At 39.9% G+C, this 12049-nt stretch overlaps 1 protein-coding gene across 3 annotated transcripts in view; it reads right to left on the minus strand.

Moving 5' to 3' along the window:
* LOC112107989 (tensin-3-like) overlaps positions 1-12049 on the minus strand; it is a 163888-nt gene that overhangs the window by 119235 nt on the left and 32604 nt on the right. For all 3 annotated transcript variants that reach the window (XM_026654018.2, XM_026654017.2, XM_026654016.2), the window contains 2 exons: positions 11587-11652; positions 8558-8662 (listed from right to left, as the gene is read on the minus strand). In XM_026654018.2, the coding sequence (XP_026509803.1) occupies positions 8558-8662; positions 11587-11652 (171 nt within the window). The remainder of the gene's footprint in view (positions 1-8557; positions 8663-11586; positions 11653-12049) is intronic.

The following is a 12049-nucleotide window of genomic DNA, read 5'->3' on the forward strand; positions in this document are numbered from 1 at the left end:
AGACAGTTTTAATCTGCACAATCCATACTTATATGTTCAAGATCTGGCACTGTTACAGCAGTAATACTGTTATGCAAGTGATCTGCTGTTGAGCAGTGTGTCCAAAGTATATGGCACAATCAAGCATCTATTCAACTAGGTTGCTCCTTCTGCTTGGTTTTAAATATTCTGCTGAACCAAACATAGGTTGGATTGTCCTGTCCACTTCCACAACAAACAACAAGCAGTGGGAAAGCCGCTCAGATAGCTCTTAATGGGGAAAAGGCACCTATCATTGGCTCTCCCTCCAAGAACCCCATGGAAGCTGTACTGGGGTAGCTCTGTAGAGTTTGGCCCCCACTGTGTTTAATGTAATGGGATAAAGAAGAGCCTCTCTCTATGGCAGGGGTCGGCAACCTTTCAGAAGTGGTCTGCCGAGTCTTCATTTATTCACTCTAATTTAAGGTTTCACGTGCCACTAATACATTTTAACATTTTTAGAAGATCTCTTTCTATAAGTCTATAATATATAACTAAACTATTGTTGTATGTAAAGTAAATAAGGGTTTTAAAATGTTTAAGAAGCTTCATTTAAAATTAAATTAAAATGCAGACCCTCCCGGACCGGTGACCAGGACCCGGGCAGTGAGAGTGCCACTTAAAATCAGCGGTGGCATGCATGCCATAGGTTGCTTACCCCTGCTCTATGGCATTCTCCTGTCCCTAGGTGGGAGATGTCAATTTGGACATCAATCTCTAAATTGATGCTGTTAAAAGTAACGAATAACAGATTTTTCTGTTTGCTGGCAATTAAAAAAAATTGTTGTGGTCAAACCGAAACCAAACTTTTACAACATTTTCAGCTAACCAAAAAGGAAAAACTAAACATGGTGGGTCCCATGTAATGGTTACATTTTCAGCATTTTGGGGTTTTTTTTAAACTGTTTAATAAAATTGCAGGAAATTTCTAAATGAAAAGTTGTTTCAAACCACAAAAGAAAAAAATCAAAACATTTCATTTAGGAAAGACTGAAACAAAATGTTTTGACTTTTTGGAATTTTTTTTAAATGAACAATTCAGCAAAACAGACACAAATTTGTTAAATGCTTCAGTGTTGCTGATTCTGCATTTTTCACCATAGGTTTTAGCTGAAAAAATTTGCCCAGCTCTAGTTAATGAAGACATTCCTCTGCGGGTGTGGAGAAGGTGTGAATACACCCTTTGGAAAACAACATCTTTTGCCTATTACCAACCAGGGACTGATTTCAATTGGTGACTTAGGGGTGGGGGAAAAAATCCAGAGCAAACAAATGGTTTTAAAACCAAACAACTTTTTTTCCATAGTAGCGCTGAATCCATGTATTTCTACTTATAAAAGATATTCCAAAAGCATTTTTTTTTCTTATTCGTTATCTTTTAATTCTTTTTTTAAATTTCCCATTTGTAGTTTTCCTCTTCCTGATAAATTGTTAAGTCAGACAGCAATTAGATGCCCCAACCAAGATCAGGGTCTCATTGTGCTCGGTGTAAAATGTATGCATGGTAATAGACAAACTTAATAATCTAAATAGACAGACAAAGGGCAGAAGACAAAAAATGTTATTGTACACATTTGAAAATCAAGCCAAAAGCATTAGGAGTTCAGGAGTTCTGAAAATCTGGCCCCAGTTGTGGGTGCTAAGCACTTAAAAATCTGCTTCTAATTGAAAGCAACAAAGAGTCCTGTGGCACCTTATAGACTAACAGACGTATTGGAGCATAAGCTTTCGTGGGTGAATACCCACTTCACATGTGTTTGACGAAGTGGGTATTCACCCACGAAAGCTTATGCTCCAATACATCTGTTAGTCTTAAAGGTGCCACAGGACTCTCTGTTGCTTTTTACAGATCCAGACTAACACGGCTACCCCTCTGATATTCCTCAGGGTTCTAATTGACTTGCCCAGGGTGATACAGTATGTCTGTGACAGAGCCAGGAGCTGAACCCAGGTTTCCTGAGTCCCAGTCCACAGCTTAGCCATGAGACTAACCTTTCTTTTTCTAAGGAGAGTCATCACAAGGAACATGCAGATTACAGATTGGAACAATCTCAGTCTAACTATCCAAATACAGATCTAAGATATGCCAGCCTGAACTTGTACACTTTCCACAATGCATAGATACACAACAGTGTCAGGAGTATTTAAGCCACAAGTTTCTATCATTATATGGATGGACACTGTTGAAGGGGGAAAGGGAAATGGGGATCAAAGTTTGCCCATCACAGCACATGTGGAAATAAGACACTTAATCATATCTTCACATTCAACATTACTGAAGACCAAAATAAACCAACTTCCATTTACTTATCTTCAACTTAATGACAATCTCCTGTTCAATAATAATAATAATAAAAATCCACACATGACACTAAAAGAGAAAAGTCTCCTCTGAAAGAGGCACAATTGAAGGCAGATATAAAGACAATGCTCCAAGTTGGCAGTGTTTTGTTTGATAAATCCAATCATTCCGTGTTTCTATTATCATTGCCAAACAGGAATGGAGGGGAATTGTTGTAGTACATCATTTTTCAAATGAAAATAAACTTTTTTTTCCCTTGCCTGCCAAATCTCTCGCTCTCTGTCTTTTAAACAACTTTGTATATAGTTCAAGAATCAAAGTTGGAGTTCATTTGATCACGACCAATTTATACTTCAGTTTCACTTACCAGAAATGGCACCGACCCCACTGTTTTTGTTGGTAGGCATTTGCATTCCTTTCGAGGCACCAAAGCCAAGCAGTTTTGTCTCAGCCCTTGAGTTTTGCAATACTGAAGGGGCCCTCTGGGAAAACAAGTGTTTAACTACGAGAGAGGGCAGCTCCCCATTCAACAGCTATTTACTTTGGGTTGAACAGGAGAAAAAATTTCAAATAAAAGTCAAACACCCCCATCAAATCATGTCACATGGGTGCATTCCAGAAAGCCAGTTATTGCTTACCTGGAAACACTTCTCAGATGTTTTTCTTCCAAAAAAAGAAAAGGAAGGAACAAGCAAGTTTGTAAACTTTTGGCTATTTCTAAATATGGGGTATTTGACTATTCTCGGGATAGGCCAGATATTTTGTTACCCACCACTTTAGATATGGCAATTTGGACTGATTGTGCCCTACAGGAGTTTGGCTTGAATGTACACATCCCTTTGCCTCCACAGCCACTTCTTTTGTGAGCCAGACTTTCCCCAATTTTCAGGCACTGCTGGCAAACATCACAGTTTGTCACTTACTATGAAGCAAACAATAGGGATCAGATGGAAAAAACATTTAAGTGATTCTAACACTTTGCTGACCAGCTGAAACACTTGCACAATGCTTCCTTAGTTTTAAAAAAAATGTCATTTTAAGACAATTTACAGTGTAAGTGTGTATTCTTTTTCTCCCACAGTTTTTGCTAGCTAACTGTCAGGTTGTGGAGGGATTACTAAATAAATGAAACATTAAAAGTGATAAAATATTTAACAAGAATGGACTAAATTCATTCCTCCTGTAAATCCATTTTCAACCAAGTTGTACCAGGCATTAATTTGGCCCATTATTATGATCTCTGATGCTGGGCATGATGGTTTTTTTCTATCTAGCGTTGCTGCCTACTAAACTAAACAGTGTGTGTGCGGGAAGCGTACTGGGCACTCTTGCTGTGCATCATGCAGTCTTCTTCGGATGACAGACATGATCATTCACAACTTGTTGCAGTGATTCTATCCCTGGAACAATCTCAGCATACAACCAAGAATGATTGTCACTCTGTTCAAACTAAAGCACACTCCTGAACAACCCTAATATGTAACTGCCAGCCAGGCTGTCCTCAGAGTTATCTACATTCACTAGCAAGAGAAACATTTGCTCCTTGCAGTGCATAAGTTGGAAGCTCCTGGTTAGCACTGATGCATATTGTGTCATATAATAATCCTGCATACTATCAAGAGTTGAAACATTAAATAATATAGCTGATCAAATAATCTGTCTAAACTTTTTTAAAATGGAAAATGGCCTTTTTCATAACACGATTTTCCTCACTGATTTTTGATGAAAAACTGAAAAAAGTGGAGGCTTATATTTTTCAAAAGCATGACAAATTTCCATTAATTTTTTTGAAAGAAAGAAAAGTTTATTTCTTTTTAGCTTTTTTGCTGAAAATACTTACCATTTCCCAAATTGCTTTGGTAAGAACAGCTGTTGTGGAGACAGACGAGAACTAAAGAATCTGCAGAGCATGCCTCAAGGGGCAAAAAGCTGGGTGATAGTCCAGGAATCCCAAATCATGGTTTGTTATTATTATTATTATTTTCTATTATAGTAGCATCTACAAGCTCCAGTCAGGACTGAGGCCCCATTGTGTTATGCACTATTTAAACACAGCATAAAAACAGTCCCTTTCCCTAAAGAGTAATCTAAGCATGAGAGAAGACACAAGAGGGTTTAACAAGTCTTAGGAATCAGAAGAGAAATTCTTATGTGGATGAGGGTAACACTGATAAGTAAACTGCAAAAGATGCCTGAGAAGGAGTAAGTTACTGAACTGCCATGGTACTCACCTGGAGTGGGAACATTAAAATAACAGAGGTAATGGAATACACTACAATCTGGTGGGCATTATACAATGTACAGTGGCAAAGCTGTTATAGACATTTTGCTGTCTTTTCCAGAAATGAGTAAATTTTGGTCATCTCGCTGCTATCTACAAACAGTATCTCTACTGTACTATGCTGCTGTCCTCAAACTGAAAAACAGCAACAATGATTAACAATATCATCATTGCTGGTCCCTTCCTCCCCTAACAAACGTGGTTTGAAAAGATAAACACCCAACCCTGTAGAGACCACAGGAACAAAATGAGGAACTTACAGTAGATGATACCATCTCTACCAGTCTAACGTCAGCACAAACAACTTCGAGAATTCTATCATTGCATTGAAATACTGTTCTCAGTCACATATTTTGAACCATTATAGTAGAAGACTCCAAGGAAAGGTACCTCCCAGTTATGAGGGAATGTGATACTGACTCAAAATCAGGGACGAGGAAGTTGTTTCTAAAGTTGTATATCCATTATGGAGGAAGTGTATTAACATGGTCTAGCATACAAATTTGCTCATCAAGGGCTCTTAAGAGAAATAAGTGTCTAGATGAAGAAATTCAAATGTTTTTCAATCACTTCTTCCTTTCCCAACTACCTGAAAATTCTAGACCTTTAAGGAGAAAAGAAAGGGAACTACAGCCATGGGGGACTAGCTGTCTGCAGACTCCTCCCATTCTAGACATATGTAAACACTGCTCCACTAATCACCAGGGATCCTAGGTTTCTGTTATAACCCCCCAAAAATTCTCTGATTAAAAAAACCATAAAAATGTGTTTTTCCACGATTAAAATGAAACGCTGAACTTTAGTTTCCCTATCAGAGGGGTAGCCGTGTTAGTCTGAATCTGTAAAAAGCAACAGAAGGTCCTGTGGCACCTTTAAGACTAACAGAAGTATTGGAGATAAGCTTTCGTGGGTGAATGCCCACTTCATCAGACGCAAGTAATGGAAATTTCCAGAGGCAGGTATAAATCAGTATGGAGATAATGAGGTTAGTTCAGTCAGGGAGGGTGAGGTGCTCTGCTAGCAGTTGAGGTGTGAACACCAAGGGAGGAGAAACTGCTTCTGTAGTTGGATAGCCATTCACAGTGCTATGGAGTGCAATCCCTCTGTGCATAAAGTGTCAACAAGAACAAAACAGGTCTCTTTCAATCTCAAATTAATCTTTTTTTTTTTTTAAAAAAAAGCAACCTGAAAAGTTACAAAGTCTGTCAGTTTCACAAAGCTTGCGGTATCTGTGAATGGTCATGCAGGTTTGATATCATAATTAATTACCCCCCAGTTCTTAATATGCACAAAAAAGCGAGGAGGCGTTAGAGTGCATACTATATATAGGTCATCTACTGCCCTCTAGCCACGTATATTGCTCCTGTTGATTTCAACGGGAATTATGTGTGCAGGCAAAAGCCCATGCCCTAAAAAGTCTGAATTGGAACTGAAGAATTTAGCTGAAGAAAGCTACCTGTAACAACATCAGATGTAAGAGACTTTAAAGAAAGCTGCTGTCACAAAAGCAGAACTCTCCCTAAGTCTTTTAAAGTACACTTGATCTTAGCTCATAGAGCCGATTACACGCTAAATATATTCAGTAGTGGAAGGCATTTCTAACAGCAGCAAATAGCATGACGTCAGATTCTATTCCACTTGATCATATCCCACCCACAAGGCTTATATAGACATGAGTATCATATACTTTACATCCGAATTACTTCCCCTCCAATGTTCTGGCTGCACAGTCATTTCTTTGCTTTTCTGTAACTTCCTGTATAGGTATCTCTTGCAGTATAATGGAATGCATGAGTTTTCATTCATTGATCGCAACACTGAAAGTCATTTACAGAATCAGTTCAACTGCTTGCTTGGGGCTAGGTCAAGGCATTTATACTATGGCCCAATGTAGGGAGCAGCACAGTGCTGGACCACCAAGGAGGAGATTTTGCCTCAGGTAAAGCACAATCTTTTCTGATGCTGCTCCTTGCACATGAGTGGAGTATGCGCGTGCATGTACGCACACGGTGAGCGCCATCCATTCTCATGGAGCAGATGGCTGCCTGCAGTGCCTCCACTCACCCTGCTTGGTGGAACCGTGCTGAGGAGAGGGAGAGGCGATGGCCTTGCTTCAGTCTTTCAACCTTTTTGCTGCCTTGTTCCCCATGGGAGAGCCGCAGTCAACAGTTCTTACTATCATGAGGTGCCATTGTGCAACTGTGTCGTGGTATAGAAAACTGAAGTTTCTTGTATACCCCCATCTCTCTTACCCCCCCCCTACACACACACAAAGGCTTCTCTCAATCTATACCCAATACTGATTCTTAAGGATTAAAAAAAGATGCAAGCTGAATCAGATCCTGGCTGATAGTGCTCTAGCTTTACTCCTTCCTTGTTTCTTCAGGGAGCTTTGTGAAAACAGAAATGTTGGCATTCGTTCAGGCCTTATCTGCTCCCCTCATGTTTTTACTTGCAATAGAGTCAGGCTTGTGTGTGTGTGCACGCAGGTGTGACATTCTGAGCTTTCACATGAGAAATACACAAATCAAGAACAATTACTTCTTTTGCTATGTACTGAGGCAAAGTCAAGGAACCATGCAAACGGGAATGAGATCATGATGGCTGCTTTTACACTACTTTCACCCAGACCATACTGCACTGTAAATACCAATAGGAAGAAAGGATAACTTATGGAATAGAGGGTCACTGGAAATTTAAAGACATATAATTGTATCAAGGGAAATGCCTGTCTGTATTCCATTGACTTGGGCACCCCTTACTTTATAGTCTTGCATATCTTCTGCAAAGTTCCAGGCAATGTAGCATTAGTGCTTTAACTGAAATCTGTGAATTTGCCACAAGATGTAGTGACTATAGGTATATATTGAGATTGAAAGTGGCAAAACTATTTGTAAAAGGATGACTGGCCTTTTAAGGGGAGATGGATCCACTTGTGACACACTCAGATTGTGAAAAAATGTGCACTTTCACATGACAGGCAGGTCATGTGGCTAAATCAGGCTTTTTGGGATGGCAATAAAACCAAAAGCCTACAGGAAGCAGGAGCCAGCTAGGAAAGCTGGGGTGTGGAGATCAAGTCTGCTAGAGGAAAGCTTCAGCAGGGACAGGACTAAGGGCTTGTCTACACTACCATACGGGGTCAATCTAAGATACGCAACTTCAGCGACATGAATAGTGTAGCTGAAGTCGACAATACTTAGATCTACTTACCGCGGTGTCTTCACTGTGGTAAGTCGACAGCTGATGCTCTCCCGTCGACTCCGCTTGCGCTTCTCATTCTGGTGGAGTACTGGAGTCCACAGGAGAGCGCTCAGCGGTCGATTTTTCGCGACTATACTAGTATATAGACGTGATAAATCGATGCCCGCTGGATCGATTGCTGCCTGCCGATCCGGCGGGTAGTGTAGACAAGTCCTCAGGGTTGTACCAAGAGTTGTAGGCCAGCTTGAAGGCTGGGTGGGAGTTTGTGTGATTCCTTGTGAACTTTGACCCCAAGAAGGGGTGTTTTTCAACACATGAAAGCCTATGTTGAAAGTGTTAGGGAGTCCAAGAGAGGGAAACTGAGTCAGCAGCAACCCTGCCACCCCCAAGCCTACCAGGTGAGTAGTGCTGCTACACAACAATTAATAAAAAAACCCACTTTCTAGAGCACATCTACCCACCATCTAATTCACACCAACCAGCTCTCTCACACCCAAATGTGCTTCTCCTCACAAAGCAAGAATCCTAACCATTTCTATAACCATTAGATCTTTCTTCCCCCTACAGCCACGCTGCCACTGTGGCTAGATAGAGAGGGACATAACAATCAACAACTCCCACAATGGTAGAATTGCACTGGTTCATGTAAGGGAGCTCTACTTCCTCCCATCCCAGTAAGTATTTTATAGCTGCTAACAATTTAATCTTGGTCTGTTGTGATAGAACCCTGGGGACAAGCTTGCTCTCCTCACCTTCACCATCAGGGCTCATGTTTTCATAGGAATCCCAGCGGATTAGTGGATCTGAGGTATTGTAGTCAACTATCATTCCATGGTCATTCTTCAGGTGTTCAGATCCTGAAAGGGTAAAGTCTTGGTCAGAGACAAGTGGAGGAGTACTCCTGCTTTCATCTGTATCTACACATACACCCATCTCTGACAATGTGCTGCTTCAGTGAATGCATTAACCCCATCTTCAGAAGTGTGGGAAGAAATGACAGGGAAAGACAGATCAACAGCCACACTGAAATGGACTATGGAAACTAAGATTATATTAATGTTTCAATACAGTAGGAATAAACAGAGTTTAACTGGAGCCTCTGACTACAGAGTAACCCTGCCTTAATAGCACATCCACACACACCCCACCCTCCTGAATGAGAGGGTATGCAACATTCTGTAGCCATGTACGACCAAAGCTGAAATGACGTCTCAGAATGATACCACAAGCATCTCCATTGTCAGTTAGCAGTTCAACTACTGCACAAAGAAGAAATGATGTAAGGTCATGTTTATTGTTGGGTCACTATCATTCTGATATCAGAGAAAGTTTATTTAGTAGTTTTATTAAATACAAACAGTGTGTATAAATGACACCAGCGCTACAATGAAAACAAGGCAACAGCTCAAAGGCAAAGTTGACTTCTCAATCTTAAACTTTTGGCTGTTTTTTCTCCAGGGTCACAGATGTGCTGCTGTTCCCACACACTAACATTACAATGAAGTCAGTGAAATGAAAGATTTGGCCTCACAGAAAGTGTCCCCCGCCAGACATACATGGAATTTTCAGCAGTAACCAAGGAGTTAACTCACACATTTGTTTCACCCTTAACATGTAATCTATACATTTGAACCTATAGCAATGAGGGATTTAGCTGTGGTCCAGTGTCATGAGCACAAGACAGGAGCATCAAAAACTCCTGACTTCAATCTGGGCTCTGATGCTGACTTAATCTGTGACAATAAGCAACTTGCTACCTCAGTTTCCCACCTGGAATAGGGGAGAACAATCCTTATGGACCTACCCTACGGTGGCATTCTAAGGGGCATTTAATTAATATTTGTAAAATGCTTTACAGATGCAAAGTGTTATATAAGTGGTATTATTAGGCCCACTTTTCAAACATAAGTACCTAAAGTGAGGAGACTAAAAGTCTGCATTTAGGCACCGAAGTAACTATTTATAGACAAGTAAGTACTGATTTAGGTCCTGATCCTGAGGGCACAATAAACAGCCGGGCTCTGTGTTGAGTGCCACAGTCCAGCCACGCTCTCACAACACAGGACTGGGGCTTTAGGTGCCTACAGAGATATTTAGGTGCCCACATGCAGATTTAGGTTTCTAATGTTTGCCATCTGAGTTTGAGAAGTGGGCCTTCTACTATTAAACTGTATGAAGGGCTGGAATTTTCCATTTTTAAAATAATTTCTCAAATACTGAGAAACTGTAAAATTAGAGTCTCTTCAAAAATGGAGCAGTGAGACTTTTTCCCTATCCCTTTTTGCACTAAGATAACTCAGCTATGAAATAAGTTCTAACTCTGAGCACCTGCTGAAAATACAAATCTGATTCATCCTCTAGGATACCAGAAAAACAGAAGTAATAATGAACAGATTTTGATCCTTTTTCAGACTGACAGACTGGCTACTCTTCACGCAAACCAGGATCTTTACCATCCAGGAAAAGCATAGATTAAGCTTGAGAAGCTATTAAATTGAATTTTCTTATAAGGATTGTCAGCAGGCAAAAGCAGAACCATTCGCTGGACTGGATAGAAGCCAGCTTTTTATTGGCTGCTACTACTACTAGTCTCCAAGCAATTAGACTGGTGAAAAATGCAAGGGAAAGATTTCCAGGACACAGTATATGTAACACTACAGAAAAGACTATTTATGGCACATGGAAAGAACTATATTTTGAAAAACTCTTTTTCATCATCTCAGGCAGAATCAATATTTACCTTTGGAAAAGCAATAAATGCATAGTAGTAGTAAACTGTTCACAAACTCTATGATATAATTTTTTCATCTTGGATATGGGAAGTTCCATATTATTATAGACACAATCCTAGATTATAATGTATTTGAGGACGAGTACAGGGTATAATAACTCCACCAGAGAGGTCCTTTGGGGCCATTTGCCTGTCCCAAGTCAGGATAAAGGAGGAGGGTTGGACGTGGGGCTAGCAACTCCACCCCATAAAAAATCAACCTGCTACAGAAACGCCAACAATAGAGATAACAGAGACTTTTACCCTGGAAAAAGAAGGGTCTTCAACTCGAAGACGCATGACGCTGGGTGGTGAAAGTCGTGAGGAAGCCACTAAGCCGATTACCCTTCTTGCAACCAGGCAAATGGCCCAAGATAAAGGACTCTGGAGATCTGTGGTTGGCGGCCCATACCCCGACTGGGGTGACGGGCATGAGTGAGACAGGGTATAACTTGTGAGCCAACTTCAGACCTGGTATAAACACAAGCAGCTCTACTGACAATGAAGTTCTATTTGGTTACAGGTCTGAAATTGGTCCAAAGTTTGTCACTTGTTTAAATGAGTTCATGTATGGCACCTGGGAAAACAACGAATAATACCCGTAGCATTTTATATAGACCACTGCTTAGATTAGGTTTTTGAAGGAATTATTTTTCTTCAAATAGTGTTATTTTAAATACTTGGCAGTATGTGATTTTAGAACATTGTGATCACTTAATCTATGTATGCTATGTATGCCATAGCTATCTGTAGAATAGTATACTATATATGTTATATGTTTTCTAATAGTTATCAGCAACCACTCCAATATATTTTTGTAATCGAATTCTGATCACAGTTACACTAGTGTAAATTCAGAATAATTTTAGTAAGTTCTTATATTCCAAGGTAAACTACATTCCACACTTTCTGCACTACAGCCTTCTGGGATGCAATTTAATTTTCTATCTGCACTTAAATTCTGTCAGCTTCCAAAATAAACAGAGATCATTCTATATATTGAATGCTTACCTTGGATTTTCTCTGGGGTTCCTGAAAAAACCAATTCAATTTTCCCATAATCAGGGAAGCGGTCATCTGAAAACACAACAAAATATCTCAGCAAGTTTATTTCCCAGGGAATAGTAGCTAAGCATTCACAAATCAAGATTTTACTGTAGAATAAATACAATGTGTGTATTTGCTCTTTCCCCAACTGCCTTCTAAAACAGCAAGGTTCTCCCCTCCCCCCACATTCTCAGTAAAAGACTACAAAAGCGGAAGTCAGAGTTTGGTTTACTTCCCAGAACAGCCAAGAACACAGAAAAGAAACAAAACAAAAAAACCCCAAAAAACCAGCCAAACAAAAAACAACCCTAGCTCTAGTGCTTTATTTGCAGTGGTTTCATTGCTTAAAAAAAAAAAAAAAAACAAAAAAAACAGCAAAACAAGAATCCTGACCACTAAACAAGGATAGATAGATAGATAGATAGAT

Source organism: Terrapene carolina, unplaced genomic scaffold (genome assembly GCF_002925995.2).
Source record: "Terrapene carolina triunguis isolate 2854851 unplaced genomic scaffold, T_m_triunguis-2.0 Scaffold179, whole genome shotgun sequence".
Taxonomy (NCBI): Eukaryota; Metazoa; Chordata; order Testudines; family Emydidae; genus Terrapene; species Terrapene triunguis.